This window comes from Patagioenas fasciata, chromosome 1, assembly GCF_037038585.1.
Source record: "Patagioenas fasciata isolate bPatFas1 chromosome 1, bPatFas1.hap1, whole genome shotgun sequence".
Lineage (NCBI taxonomy): Eukaryota > Metazoa > Chordata > Aves > Columbiformes > Columbidae > Patagioenas > Patagioenas fasciata.
Genome location: NC_092520.1, coordinates 46,295,650 through 46,315,015, shown reverse-complemented (window position 1 = coordinate 46,315,015; position 19,366 = coordinate 46,295,650). Strand labels below are relative to the sequence as shown.

Here is a 19,366-nt window from a genome sequence, read left to right as displayed (position 1 = left end):
AATGGGCAAAGAAAAAAGAAAGGAGGTGATGAACCTCTCAATACTGCATAACAAGATTAGCAGAATTTTCTTTCCAAAATAGGAAACTTTGAAAATCCTGAGCTATATTAAAATCTGGTGCAAAAGGAAGACATGCTGCCTTTAATTTTTCATAAAGCAGAGGACCAGTGACTGGGACAGCTGTTTTACCACTCTATTGATTCACTGTACACAACCAACGAACACAGGTACTTACTACACGACTGCATCCTTGAAATCCCATTACTTGCTCCATGCAAATTGGAGTCAAAGCTCTGACTGTTCCTCACAGTGACTGGAGAACTAGCAAAGCCAGCGTTGCTGTTAATGGTGGGGGTACTTGGCATCCGAGCAAGGTTAGGCATGCTTCTTCGAAGTTTATCTGAAGCGAAAGAAGACCACATCCACAGTCACATCACAATTTCCAACACACACAAGCAGCCTCGGAATAATTTCTGCAGAAAATCAAAATTAAAAACAAATTATTTCAACACAAAGAAAGGCCTTGCTCTGCAGGAAGAATATGAATACATTATTGGCAGCCTACTAATCAAACCCTTCTGACTACAGAAACAGCATGATCATTCAGACATAATTTTAAAGACACCAACTGGCAGTACATTTTTGGAATCACAACAATTTAAACACTAAAGTGTCATAATAAGGATGAGTTTCACATGAATGTGTAAAGTAGGTCAGATGAATCATGCCCTAAATGTGCCTGTTTCTTTGCAGTGAATACAAAGCAAGGCTGCAGTGACAAAGTCAGACACAGGTATCCACACTGTGTATGTCTAAAGACAGGTGAGATTAATCTATCCTAAGTGACTAAAGTCTTGCTTTCAAGTGCCAATGAGATGCTGAAAATTTCCATTCAGTAGCTAACCTTATTAGCATGTTAATTTTCTGCAGGTAGCCACATGCAAAACCTGCTGTTCAGTTGCTTGGAGCCCTGGGTTGCAATCAGGATTTTCAAATCTGGTGGTTCTTTCTTCTGCTCTGCTTGTGGTGCCTGATTTTGGTGGGCATTTTCAGGACAGGCCTATAGGACCTTTCACAAAAAGAAAGCTGCAGATGCCCCAAATGTTTTGAGGCAGGTTCAACAGCTAAGGCATGTGTCTAGGAGCTCAGAAGACGTTTGCAACCCCACTCATGCTAGTCAATTTGGAGAAAAAAGACAAAACCAAATCCGACATCAAGAAGACTTCCCAACCACAACAACATTAGGTAACCTAAGGTGAAGCTCTTTGGTCTCTTCTGCCACAGGGCCAAAGAGAGACAACTCAATTCTGTATAATGAGAAGAGACTGGTGGGGGCAGAAAGGCACACACTGAATGACCTGCTCTGAATTGCCTCCTGTGAGGTGACAGACTTCAGTAAAGCACTGCTTTGAGGAAACAATGGGTCAGTTGTTAAAAGTGTCATTGACAACACCATTAACACCTCTTGGCCAAGTTCAGGAGCACAAGTGCTGTTTGTGCTCTGGTGAGGTGGCTACCATTTCTCCTGGTACCGTGGAGGCCATCAGCTCCTGCCCCTGCCATAGATTCCAGCACCTGACAGACATCTGCCTCCAGTTCTTGCACTGCAACAGAAAACGTGTATGCTGAACTGCTCTTTCCAACAGCAAGCAAGGTCATTTCAAGACTGGGTTTATGCACAGGAGCGACACATTGCACACAGCTTGCATTTGCTGTTTTGGGTCAAGCACTTCGGTCACACAGGCCAAGTTCAGTTCAAAGAAACAATGAATTGACTGAAAAGTCTCTGTTTATCAGTCTATATAGATGTATAACCTGTTTAGCACCATCATGATCTCCTCTAATCCTTAAAGCTGCTAACAAGTCACAAGTAATAAGCAGTGACAGTACAGTTCTATCTATACAATGTATTAATAGTCAGTAACAGTAACTTCAATATATGTGATACCTATGTAACTCCAGTGAACACAGTCACAGCAAAGCTACAACTCTAGCTGTTTTTTATGACTGGTCCTCATTATAAGAACTGGTACGGCATTCTGCAAACAGTCAAAAACATTCTTGTATTTCACAAGTCCAGCATTTCTAATATCCTCATGTCCCAATTACTACTGTGTACCTGCCCTTGACCCTATATCATGCACACTTGCCCTGTAATAAGACATTCTCCCCTTCCATCCCAACAAAGGCTGACTTTTAGTTACAACAGATCGTCTGACACTGAAAACCACTGCTGTTTAGGGAACAGTTTAAACATTCCCATGTTTTGGAGCCTAGCCTACCCTTTAAAATCCTATGTCCTGAAATCCCAGGTGAACATTACAGCACTTGGCAAAGAAGGTTTGAGCAGCAGGATGGTGGTAGGGAAGGTGGCACTGCATAAAATAGCTTTTTGTCTAATATTACCCATATATCATGCTATATAAGCAGAATTTCTTGGACTCTAGATGCTCTTCCACTCAGGGTCTGCATCAGCCACCATGCGCATGATCCGCTACTTGAATTGTCCAATGGATGCAGCTACAATAGCAGGAAAAACAGGTGCAAAATTAGCTTGGATCTACTGCATGTCATGGGTGGCCACATCTTTTCCCTCCTGTTAATTAGTCCCTTTTCATCCCAGCAGTATGTTCTGCTACTGATTCAGTCCTTTGGCAGCAGATTCCTGCTGCATCAGCAAATTCTCATCCATCGAGCATCTACATTAGTTCTTCAGTCGGTCCTTGTGTCTGCTAAGATAAATGGTCCTGAAAAGCAATGAAATAGCAGGTCAGTTTTGTGTTTGGGGAAAACACAGAAATGCTCATCTTGATAGCATTTTGCAGCTTTCATCTCCTTGGATGATGCATTCTCTTTCATCTCTTTCTTGAGGTTTGTTCTGTCACCGTTCCTCTCCTAAGAACAGTTAAAGGAGTCTTACAGATGCTTTGTAAATGAAACTCTGGCTCTTGTGAGCTTGATACATGGAAGCAGAAGGTGGGAGTTGTGTGATTTTAATATCATTTCACGCTGCTGAGGTGTGACTAGATAAGAACTTGCTGGAAATAATTTTCTAAGCCACTAGTAGCAAACCTTCCCTTTCTAGAGCTCTTTGCTCCTCCAAGACTGATGAGAAATTTAACAGAGAGGAGGAATAGAGCTGAGATGTAGTCTCAGGTGAGAAGTAATTTGTCTAAAGAGTCTTGTTTATGGTGAATGCTGAAATTTGCTACAATTTCTTCTATGTTTTCTGCACTAATCTGGTTCAGTGGCAAACCTTAAAAAAAAAAAAAAAAAAAAATCGTTTTTCTACAGTTTGTTCTCTAAGGAAGATGTGAATTAACACCAGGAACTCCAAAGGACCTGCACCTTCTACAGCATCCAAAGTCATTACAAACCACTACTGAGTCTCAAATATAATGTACGTTGAAACAAATATGATGCTCAAGTAGGATGCAGCCATATAAAGTATCATAGATGTATCTTCAGCTTTCCCAGCCTTCTTTGAGATACAATAGCATGACCTACAGACATTGTATTTTTTGAGATATTTGTAAGTGTGAGAACAAAATGCAAGGACAGGTCATGCAATGGAGTTAACAATCAGTTCCTAGTTATTACCACCTTCTCAGAATAGTTCACGCATATACACATGGGCCTGTCACTTCACGAGTGTTCTTTACGTGGCACGTGTTGCCTTTGTTTCACCTATCTGCAGCAAAATGATCCACTAAAAATTGCCTGTTGCATTTTTACACTTTTACCCCCATGCTGAATTGCATGTTGAGTAGAGCACAGAAAAAACTGGAAATCATGAAACACAGGGTACTCTGCCCTCAATTGAAAATGTGCATGAAAGGACCACCCCACATCACAGATCATATTCACTACTAGTGAGAAATGGGTTGAAAAGCAGGCAAAAATGTCCATTTATTCTGTGAAACATTCCAAAAATTACAATAAAGACAGCAGTTTGTCTCTTACACACCTGCTTCAGTTCTGATTTTTTTCCAATAAGTTGTTCTCCTGATGCAGTTTCTTCTCTGGAGTCAGCATGGGATCAGCGGCCCAGCTTCATTCTGGCAGGACTCCAGAACAGGCAGCATCTGATGCCAGCACCACTGATGGCTGCCCCAGTTCCAACACTTTTTTTTACCTTCCCTGACCTAATACTATCACCAGCTGAAGATTAATGTCCAGGTAACATGCAAACAGACCTTGTCCTCGGAGCAAAGCATCCCCAGAAGAGATGTGCTCTTGGTGGGCTGCCAGACTGGGAGTTCTCTAGCAGTTCTTGATAAATATCATCTTTTCTTGGCCAAAACGCCTCACCCAGTGAGGTTCTTTTTGCAAGGAGGGCTTAGTTTGTCTCTGTGGTGAAGGGTCTTAAAACACTTGTGTTCATTCATTGTTATGCTCTGTAAGCATTGTCAACATTTTATTTGAACAAAAGGACCCTCAAACCTCACCAAAAGTGTACTGTCGGTAAGGAATGTGATACTATGAATCATAATTATTAGCATCTCAGAGAAATCTATATCACCGTTTTAAGCTATGTTAACAGTTTCTTACACATACTTAAATCCTTCAACATGAACCCTGAAAATTCAACTCTGCCTTATCTGTATTGTGTGCACAAATAAATTGGGGAAAAACCATAAGGAAAACAACTATGCTTTTCTATTTTAAACATTACGTTCTAAATCATATAGATACTCAGAGTGTGTTCTGAAATCCTTAACAAACTTATAGACTCAATTACAACTTTAAGGGATTAATTTATCTTCCTCATCTTTGAAGACCTGAGCTCAGTATCTGCATTACATCTGTTATGGTTGTAACATTAGTGACATCCCAAATACACCAAGGTCTAGTTAAAGGCCTGTGGAATTGTCAGTTGATAAAACAGAGACATCAGTGTGTAAAAACACAAATAAGAGCTAAAAGCAAGTCTTTCAGTTTAAGCTAGAGACACTATTCTTCATGATGTCAATACCTATGTTTTGCTAACACTGAGCTTTCCATTTTATTCAGAATTACTACTTCTTATGCTTCACAGGCACATGTCTCCCTCCATAGACAAGTTACAGCAAATTAAAGATTTTTCCAATATCCTTCCGTGACTTCTCACCACTGACCACGATTCTCAATATAACTTCAAAGGTGACAAAGTAAGATTTTTTTCTGCTTTTCTTTAATGAAGTCTGCTACAATTTCCTCCAGTGAATTCTCTCCTCCTTAGTGAGCAAAAGAAGATATGAGCAGGAAAATACTCTAAATCAGTAAGACCTTTTCCCATTTCTCCAAACACACAAATCAATGTTAGTCTATACTGGCCGGATATCTAGACACCAACCTACTGCCCCTAAAATAGAGCTTTTCTATATCTGCGTGGAGTTTGCTTAAAAAAACACTGCAATAAACCAACAAAAAAACTCCATGTTTGCTGCTTTCCAAATGAGGCAAAGGTGTTGCAACAGTCCAAAATATTAATAACATTTTACCTGAGCAAAGTTATTCCCTAGAAGTATGTGCATTTAAGTAACTCATAAGTAGTGACTTCTGGAAAATAAAAGCAAAATTTTTAAAGTGATTGGTATCTGTGGTCTGTTTATGAAGGTATCAGCCAAGCTAAAAATTTAAAAATCAACATGAAAAAGTAATGGAAAATATACATTAAAATTAACCAGATTGCATGCACTGCTACTCAGTGAAGGATGTACTTTTCATCTGCCCCTTCTTTGTCCATTATAATAAACTTCTTTAGCTGGAATAATTTGTCCAAAGTTTCCAATTTTCAGGTATTATGAAAATGGACCCTTTAAAATTCACGTGAAAGAAGGAGTGTCAAGATAAAAGTTTGAGTAAGCTTATCCCAAGATCCAGAAAGCAGGCCAGAACACAAGAAGTTGAACCCCATTTTCAGTATCTTGTCTATCCTAGATTTTGACTGCTCTAGATGATTTCACAGCATAGTTCTATTACTTCTGGTTTCTGAAAAGCACAAGTAATAAAGGGCATAAATGTTTTCATCTATTCAAAAATAATAAAGCAACCAAACAGAAATAAAAAATATTTTTAAAAAGTTAAAATGGAAGAGGTTACTTCTGTGTCACAGTCAAAACCAACCAACCAAATGTACATTTATGGGCAACATAAAGGAAAAAACAGCTTGATTTTATTAAATTTGGTGGCATTACTTCTACAAAAATGACTGAAGTATTCTTGATCTTAACAGAACTAGCAACATTTTAAGTTGTTAACCATGAACTTCTTCAAAATATAGGAAGGCAAGAGAGGTATAAACACAAGTCTTTCCATTGCCAGCACATTAAAAGCTTTGTTAAATTATAAAACACACACTAACTAGATGGACTTGCTTGAGCTAACTGCAACAGATACTCAAAAGCTATTCACATCCAGCCTCCCTCAGATTGTCTTTAAACAAACTACTTCCAACCCACTAATCAATTACAAAATCCCTGAAAACCAGAATACCTTAAAATGTTCACAGATGGAATTTTTCTGATGCAACTCATCACTACAGACAATTCAGCTGATTTAGGGAGAGGGTGTAATTAAATAAGTACAAAAAAACCCCAGCAGATTCCATGCAAAGCTTTTTGATTAGTGTATTCTTGCCAGAACTGGAAATAACACTTATTAGAAAGTAAAGTTTAACAGACACACACTACAGGTGATGTCTGCAAAAATGTTCTTAAAGAGGTAACAACAGGTATGCCTATTCCCTATGTTATAAGCAGCCTCAAATACACCTTAAACACAACTTATTTACCTTTGCATACATCTGTCAATTTATGGCACCATTTACCAGGAGCCTTTCAGTACAGCAAGTTGCTGGGGACTGGTACTAAATTGGACTGGTAGTATTCACTTAGACACAGGTAGGATAAGGTGACAGAAAGAACGTGGGTCTGAGAGTGGGGGCCAGACAGTGTGGTATTTTAAAACAGATGCATGGTATTTTACTTTACAATAGATGTACAGTCATTTAGAATAGGGTTAAAAAAAATGTCGAAATTACAGCAGGGAAGCACTTTGCTACAATACATTGGCAAGAACAATGTGTGAGTTTGAAATTATGGCCTCAAATACAGCTGGAAAACATCTGTAGAAGTGTTCTCACCCCAAGCACAGCGGGAAGTTTACTAGGGTGCCGGAAACCCCAGACCACGTCTCTGCTACCTAAAATGCAACCCTGTGGATGGAAAACAAGCAAACCATTGGCTGTAGTGAGAGACGAGACACCCAGTGCACAATTTAGCTCTTCCATATAGATACCTTGCACCACTTGAGACCCTGGGTTGTCTAAGGCATCTGAATAGCACTTACACGTGGTGATGGGAAGTCAAATAGAGTGCATTAGGGTACCTCATAAAGCAGTAAGTGCTTATATGTGGCAGGTGAATTGTACCCTTCATATGTATTAATATGCGGGCATCTACATCTCAGTGTATAAACGTCGGTGTTCCTTATCAGGAGACATGTATCATACTTTTAAAATAATTATTGAAATTTTCTAAGTTTATCCCACCTTTAGTATATCTGTTACAGTAAAGGTAGTTAAGTCACTTATTCAAGTACCACAACTAGCATGTCATACCAAACCTCACTAAAAGCAGGAAGGACAACTCTTTGTCTGTGGAGAGCTCTGTGAATGATCAGACGAACCAGTGACCTGACTGCTGACTGCACAGACAAGAACACAAGTCATCTCTTGGGGGCAAGAGAGAAGAAGAGAGATTTAGGAAGAGTGTTGGACGGGGTATGAGCAGCATAGCACGTGGCATGTGAAATTTTGATTAATAATGGATGATGCTTTCCCATATAGTGCAAGCAGTAACTGAACAGTTTAGCCCCTCCATCTATCACCCCTGTCTTTCTCATTTGCCTTGGTAAACTTTAACAGTGTGGAAATACACTGCTCATCATACTGAGCTTCAGATAAAGTCGTATTTTGCAGTCTAACTCCATTTTAATGTGTAGGAGTTCTTGAAAGACAACGACATTGATGCCAAGCTGATAAGAAGTGCTGATGAGATGTTGTCATAATACTACTCTCCCTATACTCAATACAATGAAAACTTGACTCCTTGTTTGCCAACAGAGCACCGTCAAAGTAAAGTGTTTCTCACTATCAGTATTTGCCACTTATGTGGATCAGCGCTGCATGAGTCAGAGGCTGATGGCGCAGAAGCTGAAGAGATAATTCCCCTCTAAAGACAGTGGTATCAGCTATTATAGGACTGTCTGCCATTCCAGCAAAAAGGAAACTGAGGTCATGTGTGTCCATCTTCTGAGTGACACCAAAAAAATAATCCAACACCAAAAAAACTACCCAACGCTTTGAAGTCCATGAGAAAAAAGACAACCAGGTGATAAAATTGGTAGCCTTTTACATTTATGCATTTTCCAGTTAATAAATGAAGAGTTTAGTATTTTTAGTGCCCTGTAAGTACTTTCTGAGGTTTCCATGAGGGAATCCAATGCTTAAGGTTCCACTGACATGGAACATTAAAAAAATAATTCAAAAAGCATTTAGGGACCATATAAAAAGATCACAGCACCACATCCTGTCCTTATTCCTTAATTAAAAATGTCCAATAAGTTTCCCTTCTTTCTCCCCAACAGATTTTCTGCAAGATTTTCAGTGCTGTCACATTCTTGTACTTCACCAGCAAGAAAAATAACACTGAAATTAATATGCTACATATGTGGTACCAACATATGCTAACATCGTTCTGCCCTCTGTCAACCTCAGCCTTCTTTATATACTGTCACTTGTCAATTATACTTCCATACCATGTCTGTCTTTGAATGCAAGTGATTTTGGCACCAACCTGTCATGTCTTATTTGTCAGGAAAGCAACATGCATACCTGTAGCACTCTATAAATAGCAACTGCTTTGAAAAACACATTTATTTTCTTGCCCAAAGGTGAATTGTACACCTGCAATGTTACAAACAAGACCCTGACTGAAAACTGACTGTTTTGAATTACCTTGGGGAAAAGACTGAAGGAACAGGAAAGTAAGATGCAGCAGGAAGAAGAAAATTGTGATCATAATATGGAATGAAAGGAAAGTAACAGCAACAACAGAGGGAAACTTAAGTCTTGAGTCAGCACTGAGAGACAAACATTCCAGAGACTCCAGAACACGTCTCAAATGCAGTGCAAAAAACATCAATGGCTCAGGGTAGTTTGGGAGTGACATTATCTCCTGTTATGTCAGCAGTCTGCCCTACCAGACCTGGAGCAGGAGCAGAGTGTTGACTCTTGCCATAAACACTCATTGTGGATTCACGGCGTAGCTGCATTAACAGCAACATCAGGAATGAAAATCTGAAAACTCTACTTTGTATTTCACTGTGTCCATGATGGACATGCATAGTCCAAGCTCAAAAACTTGATTAGGTCTTCTAACCATTAGCCTGTTAAGAGATGCTCTTCTTTCCTTTTTCTTCTTTTGTCACTTTCAGTCATACTTGCAGCACTTTAAAACAGACTAAAGCAACAACTTTCACAACCAGGTCACAGATTACATTTTGTAGCAAATTACTTAACAATAACATTCCTCAATCATTTGCACAGGCTTAAATTGCTTGTCACAATTCACGGACTGATCTAGTTGTCATACACTAAAAGCACTTCACCCAGCTGACACAACTTGACCTTTAAAATGGCACCGGCACTTCACAGAGAGGAAACACCACTTCTCAGAAAAAGCGTGCAACCCACCTCCATTAATCCTATTTGGTTGCTGCTCTGGAGTTTGGGCTTGAGGAGAGTAGTAGGGCTGCTGATAAGTGTTATTTGAAGGGAAGTGCGGGGAGGTCGGGCTCCTCCTGCAGTCCCGGATACTGGAGAAAGTCTGTGAGTGGGGGATCCCCCTCTGGAAGGGGGAGCAGCGAGTCAGCCGTGGCTGTGGAGGTGGGAGGTGGTCAAACTCTTCCTCGTCCTCTAGACTGTAGCGATCATACTCCTGGTCACCACCACATGTCCCTTTCTTTCCTGCATGCAGAGAGATGCTCGAACTGTGCCTTGACACAGATGCTGAAGTCGAAGCATAATCTTGCCTCAGGCCTGTAAATTCCGAGAAAAGGATGATTTGGCTTCTACTAAGTGATTGGTTCTTAACATGCACCTCAATCTTGAAAACTAAGCAACCAGACATAATTTTACATCAAGAACTGGATTTACAATGTCACCAGGCTGAATATCTTCATTTGATCTAACTTTTGGTGTCTATCTTTCAGGCATCTGAGCCTGAATTATTTCCCTTTAGATCCCTTTTTAATAAAATGTAAAGAACACAGGCCTCTCTAAAATGCAGTACCTGTGAGATTTCTTAGATGTCTTTCTTAACATAAGATGAATTGCCTTCAGGAGGCACCTATTTCTCTGCCAATAGGAAGACTACATGAGCATTAAGTATTTAAATTTTAAACAGTCTTAGAGGAATTAACACTCACTGTATTAGTTTTCCAAATTACTGCTATTCTGCTTTTATATATCTATGCAACGAAAAGGCTGACAACATTTCCTAAATTTAGAATCCATGTAAATATTCTGGGTGTCCAGCCTCACTGAACCAGAATTAGGTCCCGATGGCAGCCAGTCTCATGGACAAGGCTCAGTGGTAACACAGCCGTATTTTAGACACATGTGCATCCTCCCAGTCCCTTCTTGGAACACTGGGCTTTGAAAACCACCCCACTATTAGCACTGCCCCAGAAGAGCATGTTTGCTTCGGGTCAAGTGAGAGGCAAACATCCACATCCCTTGTACATCCCTCCTTTTCCCAGCTGCACAGTAGTCAGGGAAAAAGGGGATACACATCACATTTCCAGGAGCCGAGTAATTCCACCAATAGCTGTGGGTAACAACTTTTCTAGATTTACAAAAACCACTCTGCTTCGGTAGATGTCTTTGCTGGAAACTTCTTATTATAATATGCTTCCCCCACCCCTTAAGTGGGAGTTCCTACTCTTGCCCACGAAGACAGCGTGTCTGCATGCACATATAATACTACCACTTTCCACGGGATTAAGTGGGCAACAACCACCATGTGTTCAAACATTCTGTACCAGCTGCTACTACAAGGATGAGATACAATCATTATAACTGACATAAATCAGAAGGAAAACAGTGTTTTTCCTTCCAGTTTACCAATGACCTTATTCCTTAAAGACATAAGTACCTGAAGTCTTTTTTTAAATCTCATTCTGAAGGAGACAAGCGCAGCTGTCATTTAAGTAATGCAATCCTTTGTATTTTTGATAGTATTTTTTTAAAAATTATTATAAACTTCACATAACGTCAGAAATTTTCCTAGCTGCAACTACACACATTTGCCAACTGAGAATTCAGCTCTCTAGGAAAGTCTCTCACTTGCTAATTTCCCTGCTGAACATGACAAGCAGTACCAGACGCTCAGCAAGTTCAGCTGCTGACAAGTGATTGTGCCGACTTGCTCGGTCTGGTTCCTGCAGACAGATCACAGCTCTACTTCTTTTTCACATTTGATTTTTATTTTATTTAATCACTTATTACTTGGCATTTTCTTTCAGTCACCATCTCTGAATTTCTTATCTTATCATTTTCTCCTTAATGTCTCACTTGGCGCTAATAGTAAGTGAGAAAGATACTACACTTACTGTCCAAATAACTTCTAAGTCAAACACTATTTATTTATCAATACAGACATTTTCCAAAAATTACTATCAAGGCATACCATAATCTATGTCAAACATGCTTACAGGCTCAGATTTGTGCATAATCACTAGTCTCAAAACAAAATGTTAAATTTAAATGTCCCAACTGATGACTTACAGGGAAATTCATTTCAAAATTCATCCAACAACTAAGAAAATTAAAGCAGAAGCAAAAAAAAAAAAAAAAATCCATGAGAGCTTCTTATTTTTACCTTTCTCATTAAATGTAAGCAGAAGAAAAATGCTTTAGCATATTCCCTTTGCAGAAATAAAATAATTTTAATTAATGTGGTAAGACATCAATCTTCTAAATCTAAATGTACTCTACAGCTACCAGTTGGGAGTGAGAAATATATAAGCATCAAGTTTTGAAACATCCAGTACCATTAACCTGAATCCAACAACCTGCCTACCTTCTTCTTGTAGGTGAAGAGTTCTTCCACCTGCCACTTAAGAGCTGACACTATTTAAGAAAGATCCATTTGACTGAGACCAGACTGCAGCAGTTTTGACTGTTACGAGAAATCATCCTCAGACTATTTTGAAAGATGAAAAAAAGCCACCTACTCTCCTCCTGTAGACGAGCCATGATTTGTACATCGGTGAGGTCCTGCAGTTTGTATCCCATAGAGATGGAGTCATCCTCCAGCTCCGAGGTGCTCAGTTCACTGTCTATTGATGACTGTGGGCTCAAAGGGGAACTCCTGGAAATGTAACCTATGAAAGAAAACATAAGCTTTAGTTTGTGAATACATCTGGTCATCTTTCAGTCACAACTATCTGCCCTTCATTTTACAGTATATTAAAATATTTTCTGTATAATGGATAAAGACTTTCAGAAAATTAGCAATCCACTAATAAATAGCAAAGGGATTTGATACTCAAGGGTAGTAATGGATCATTTATTCCTCTGTTTGTTCCCAAAAAAACATCACACAGCCTAGACAATGAATAATTTACCCAATACAGTTGTGATACAGCTCAGATTAGCGTAGTCTTAAATACATGTGCATTTGAATCCTTCCCATGGGACTGCAGTTCTCACTACTCTGTTCTGAAAAGCAAGCGTGTTTGTGTCACCAGCTTCTGCTCAGTATTCAGATTCCATATCAGAGCCACTTACCTAAATTTTACTCATTTTTTTGTGTACAATAATCAGATAAATCAATGAAAATAATAATTAAGACTGAACCTTATACAACAACAGAGCAAACATCGCCTCCTTCACAGAACTACCTTTTGGAGAGGGCTCTGGATTCTCTGTTTTTCTCCATGACATTAAAAGTACAAACCAAATCGCAATTAGTTGCATGAGCTTATGGTTGCCCAACTTCAAAGAAAAATTATTCAAATAAAACAGTAAATCACTTTCTAATATCCTCTGGACCACCACAGGCCCAGAGCCTACAGGGCAAGAACAGCTGTGACAAGGGCTCATCAGCTTTGCTTTTATCACAGATGCGTTTGCATCCTCAAGCGCTGCTCAAAGCAGTCACCTAAAATTCGTCCCAAATTCAGCTGTGCTTTAATAATATCTCCAACAGAAAACACCACACAGGGGATTACTTTTCTTTGGAAGGACTGTAAGGAGTAAATGTTTGCTTTTTTAAATTTGCAAGTTACAATGGTCCTTGAGGTTTTGCAAAGGTAGCAACAGCTCTGCCCTCTTGCAACAGCAGTGCGAAGCTAAGCAAGATACCTGAGGGCATCTCAAATAGCATGAGATCCCTTCATTTAGGAACTAAACTACATCCCACTGAATAGAGGAGCTTAAGCATCCCGCTCACACAGACACCTCCACCAGGTATTCATCTGGAGCTGTATCCTGCCCGCAGTGCCCATATCCCTGCACTGATTTCATGCACTGTAAAGAAAATTGCACACAGATCGGTGTGACACTGGGGCTAAATTCCTTAGATCACACCTGGTCCCGACAGCAATAAAATGTTAATGACTCTTCCCCGGATTATTTTCTCCACTTCAGCTTAAGAGAAGTCACAGATATAAATCGACTCCTGATACCTGTAGCAAAGAAGGAAAAATAAAACTCTTCACGACTCACAGCCCATAGAAAGTTTGTTTTTTTTCTTGAAACTCCTGTGTCCCCTGAAAATCAGCGGCAAACGAAAAATAAATCTTGGAACCTCAGGTAGTAACAGCAGTGCCAGCTTGAAAACATCTGTGATTCTGCTGGCTGCTTTTATTATAGAGAAATTCTCCCTGTGACTTCATTACACAGTTGCACAAAGGTTTCTATAGACGTAAAAAAGGGTCACAGTGGGGCAGAAATGAGCAGTAAAGGGCAGACAAAGCTGGAGACTCATTCAGCTGATACAGTCACAACTATACTTCTCAGCTAAACCCTTATTTAGAAATAGGTTCTGTTTACTTGCATCACTTTCCTATAACATGCTGTGTTCTATAGAAGATACTAGCAGTTAATTGCCAAATTTTAGGTCATTTTTAAAAAAAAATCTCTGAGATGAGAGTCTCTACAATCATCCAACCAGTGTAGTGCTGTTATATGCTAGCAAGATTAGACTAAATTAAGCATTTTTGTAAGCACCATAAATCAATAAAAAGATAAGCATTACCTGTCCGTTCAGGTGTTAGTATTGCTTTACTGGAGGTTTTAGAGAAGCTGGGACTATTAAAGCCATTGGTATATGGGGTGAGTCTTGCAACAGGACTATAGGGAAAAGCCAAGGAGACAGGCGTAGAGAAGAGGTTCCGCCATCGGCTGGCTGTTACAGACGCAAAGGGAGGAGGGAGAAAAAAAAGATTTACAGTTATAAATAGAATAGTGCTGTTAAAGAGAAAAATCATCTCATCTTAATGTGTTCATTATACATTTTTTACTTATGGCAAAAGGAAAATAATGGTCAAAGTTCAGCAGCAAAACAAAGGATCAGCATAGCCTTCTACATCTAAAAGTGGGCTCCAAAAGGTTTTCTAGCAAGTATGTCTTGTTCACTGTTTTCTATGTACACATCATTTTGGTATATATTTGTCACATACATCACTGTGCGCCAACACACAAAGTAACAGAAGAAGGAAAAACCACTACAGCTAATAAAGTAACACAGATTAAATTTGTAGTGCTCTTCAAAGAATTGTTCATGGCAATCAATCACCACACAATTGAATTAGCAGTTAAACTGTCAGTTATGGGAGTTCAGAGACACAGTAGTAAAAGGTTCTTAACCATCAAGTGCTAAAAACAACTGTAATCCCAGAGCAAGCTTTTAAGCTACCATATTTTCCTTCTCTTTTTACAGCATCAAATTCCCAATTACATAAGCATGAATTTTTTTTTCCACTGTTTTTAGAGGATCAAACAAATAATAGAATGGGGCACCTCTTTTGCTACAGATTGCTTACAATAAACTTGCAAGGCATCTGGTCTGCTCAGTAACACCACAGAGAGCTCAGAGTAGGCAAAAAAGCTAAAGGCTTACTTAATTTACATTTTTTAGCTCATCCAGTAAAATATGAATGCAACTGTCCAACTGTCCTTCAGTTTGCTTATTTTTTCACATGTGTTCAAAAGGAAAAAGAAACAAAATCCAAATGCTCTTCAGAAAAAAAAAAAAAATATATATATATATATAGAGGTAAAGTTGCTTGAAGTAGAAGGAAAGGGCAAAATTTTGAAACTGTAAATTTTAGGAACCCATCCAGATATAAGCCAAGTTTGTACAGAAGAAAAACAAATGATACTATTGCCTGTTTATCTGTGGTAGGAACATACCTATAACTAGCTTAGAAATCAATGGCATAACCTTGATGTTTAGCAGATGTGCCGTCAGGTGCCACAATCTGGTTTTAAAAACTAGAAGGGCCCAAAATCCCTCAACCTTTTGGAGTAATTTGCTCGTTGTCACTCCAAAAGATGCTACTTCCCCTCATTCTTTTTGCTTTGACCCAATCAAAGGTAGTCCCAGGTTTGTAAGGAATAAGCAGTCTTTTCTACCTTTCCCACTAGAAGCAAAGACAATCCCTGGTTGCAGAACAAAGCAATCTGCCAGGGAAGGGACTACTTATGGGATAGAGCTAAACAGGTTACCAAGAGAAGTGGTAGATGCCCCATCCTTGGAGACATTCCAGGCCAGGCTGGACGGTGCTCTGAGAAACCTGATCTAGTTGAAGATGTCCCTTCTCATTGCAGGGGGTTGGACTAGATGACCTCTGAATGTCCTTTCCAACCCAAATGATTCTATGATTCTAAATCACACAACAGTAAGATATAAAAACGCAAATGATGCTCTTTGTTGTCCCCTCATTATAGAATTATTGCAATTCCCTCATTTTTAATGATTCTAGTTCCTTAAAGGATATAGAAACCATAAGGTCTTGAGATCTGAACCAGGGGCAGCATCAGCACCACTTCTAGGAAATTGCTTGATGCCAAGTGACACGACACTGACTTCCAGGCAGGGCTATTTGTCTTCAGCATTTACCAACGCGATCAGTTCAAAAGTCAAGTATGCAAGTGTCCCAGGAAAAAAAGGAGAGCAAATGCAGATGGACAAAACTTTACAAACTAGTAATTAACACAGATTGTTGGGGATGAATTAACTCACAAAAAGTTAATAACTACAAATTCATTGAGGGCGTTCACTGAAATAAATATACATGATAGAGCAGATTTCAATATCATGTCCACAGCTTATGTTTGTCATTTCCACTAGAAACCATCAGAAGGAGCAAAGGATGACAGTTCCTTGTGATTTTATTTTTCTGCCTAAGACAAGATCCTGTTTTGTAGCTGCCTGCTCATTTGCCAGGCCAATTAACTGCCAGAATGTTCTCACTCCCAGATGTGATCAACCGTACAGCACAAATACACATCATTCATTACCCTTCACAATAAGCACTGTGAGTTGGTCCACTAAGCACAAAGCAACAGTTATCACGGCTGTGAAAGCAAGAACCCACACAAAGAATATAATTAGTATTTATGGCAAACCAGATTCCAAACCCCTCTTTCAAATAGTATGTATTCTCAAGGCAAAATGGAGGAAGAAGCCAAGAAACAGTATTTACACTCATCTCTCTATATACTAAATCTCTAGAACTACTAATCTAAAATTATCCCCAATTCTAGAACATTTGCCACTGTGCCTAAAATAAAACTTCATAGTGTTTAAGCTTCAGCAAAGGATTGACAGTTTTAATGCATTTGATTAACTCCACTGTTCAGGATCAAATATAGAAAAATGTCTTTGTATTTCAAATGGAAATATCAAAGTACCTATTGAGTACTTCTACGGTATTAACAAAGATGGCAAAATTAGACTTACTGACGTCTTGTGTTAATGCCAAAACCATAATTAGGTATTAGGAAGCAAGTGCTACAAACATCTTGGGACATACATGAATTAATGTAAAATTTATAAAACCCCCAAATTGCTCAATGGGTAGTAATTCTGTAAGTTATTTTGCCCCACACTGACTGGAGACTGCCCTGGTTAGCACCACAGTGTGCACAGATTCGCTCGTTGATACCTGTTTCCAGTAGGTTGTTTCCAGAGAATGAGACAATGTTGTTAAAACCTTTATTTTAAATTTAAAAGTCCAGCTGTCAAGCTCTGAATTTTACAATATTTGTAGCTTCTTCTTAAAGTCCCAACTCTAGTTGCCCATAGATGAAATAAGAAACTCAGGTAACCTTTTAAAAAATAAGGGAAGTTTCTAACCCATGCAGTTGAATAGAAATATGAATAATCTTGTTCTCAGTACTTCATACTGAAGATGAACTGAAGCAAGAAAAAGTATCAGCCTTAGAATGGAAAGTAGGGGCATGTAAAGAACCGTGAAGAAAAAATAAGCCAAAAAATCCATTTACTGATGGCAAATAGTCAAACGCAATAATAATTTGACTTTTTGAAGCATGACACTGTTGGTCTTTCACACCAAAGGAACTAATATTCTCTAACAGGATAAGCACGAATCATCCCAGTCATCAAAGTCTACAGTTAGATTTGAAGTGCCCAATTTTTTGGGTATTCTTAATAACTAGATTGCTGATAATTTACGGCATTACAGAATGTATGCTGTAATATTTTAAAACAGGACTTGTCAAAACTACTACATAATCAACCAAACAAAACCTTTCCTTTCAAAAAATAAAATTAGCAACAAGAGAGCCTGTCCATAACTTTACAGTGTTTACTAACACAACTGAAGGTTTAAAAACTAATTAAGACCTTAATTTTATAACTTCCCTGGAGATATCAAAATGCTAAAATAGACGAGAATAGTAACTCACAGAAAAATATGAGCAGCTACATAAACACAAATATTCTTCATACTGGCTCGTGAAAAAACAGCATTTGATAAGGACCGATGGAAAATTTAACATGAAAACCTTAGCAAAGAAACATCTACAGTATTGCATAGCTCAAAAGGAATGGAGCACTCTGCAAAACCAGAGCATGCTGTACCATATCTAAAACAATTCCTTAAGTAAAAGTAATTTTTCATTTAAGCTACATAAGGTATACAATTTCCAAACATATACAGAAGCACGTGTTTGAAAGCGAAAATGAAATTTGCTACTCAGATTAATGGGAACAGTCATAAGCTGGGACATGAGGTAAAACCAGCATAGATTCTCATTGTGTTGTTTCAATTTTGTAAGGTTACACTGATCTAATATAGGGACAGATCAAGTACAAGTCCTGTACTTGATGAAGCTGATATATGCAGGGCGTTGCATTAGCTCAGGCTATCAGGGTTTCCAAGAAACCAAGAGAAGAATGTGCACATTTTAAATACCTTTGATTTTAATACCTCCATTGTGAAAACTGGTGAGTCCAGTTTGGTATTTCTCTAACACGGCAAATTATTTTCACACTCTAAGCAAAACAAATCAAAAATATTTATTTGTTTTAAAGACAGAAACACTAAAGTCATAAATAACTGTGTTGTACTAACCACACTAAATTATATCTGAGGTGCTATCTACATTGCTTATCCACTCAATTAACTTATGTTATATATAGGCCTTCAGGCTAGACTCAAAAATACTTTTTAAGCTTAACCTAAAAATAAATTGCACATATGCAGATACTGGAATATGGGTACTAATCACACAGCCTGAACAAAAACACTCTTTTGAGCCACTAACTGGAGGAATATTTACAGTGCTGTCAATCCAACCGCAAGTTTTGAACCCACAGTATTTTCCTGCTGACATACTTTCCTCAGAGCAGGAAACCCAAACCACTTCCCTGGTGCATTCTGTATGCACACAGTTGCACAGCAGTCAAGCTTAAAAGCAAAATATCTCTCTCAGGACTGAAATGCAGAGTCCTGCATAGCAAACAGAAGTATTTTGTTAATCACTGGAGAAATTCAAGAGTGCAAGAAGGAAATTCAAAACCCTCTCCTTACTGTAGGTAAGGATATCTAAACTAGCTAAGAGGTATCACGTCAGTGAGGCATATCTGATATCTCTCTCTTGAAGACAGGTATTTAACCTGGTAGAAGAGAGGCGTTAGATACCCAACTGCAACCAATGCTGTGGCGCCACCACATAGGAACAGATTTTCAGGCAGCTAAGTTTTAAAAGTAAAGCTTAAGTAGACACTGCCTTTAAGTGCCTCAATAGCTCCCAAGCACATGGACCTTGGAGGTACATAAAATC

General features: G+C 38.8%; 1 protein-coding gene across 3 annotated transcripts in view; it reads right to left on the bottom strand.

Moving 5' to 3' along the window:
- The window catches only part of SLAIN1 (SLAIN motif family member 1), a 52,820-nt gene that overhangs the window by 6,929 nt on the left and 26,525 nt on the right, over positions 1–19,366 (bottom strand). For 2 of the 3 annotated variants that reach the window (XM_065862562.2, XM_071806476.1), the window contains exons 3-5: positions 12,283–12,432; positions 9,740–10,084; positions 236–400 (exon numbers count right to left, since the gene is read on the bottom strand). In XM_065862562.2, the coding sequence (XP_065718634.2) occupies positions 236–400; positions 9,740–10,084; positions 12,283–12,432 (660 nt within the window). Of the gene's footprint in view, positions 1–235; positions 401–9,739; positions 10,085–12,282; positions 12,433–14,309; positions 14,460–19,366 lie in introns of all 3 variants that reach the window. The other variant, XM_065862326.2, reaches the window with a different exon arrangement.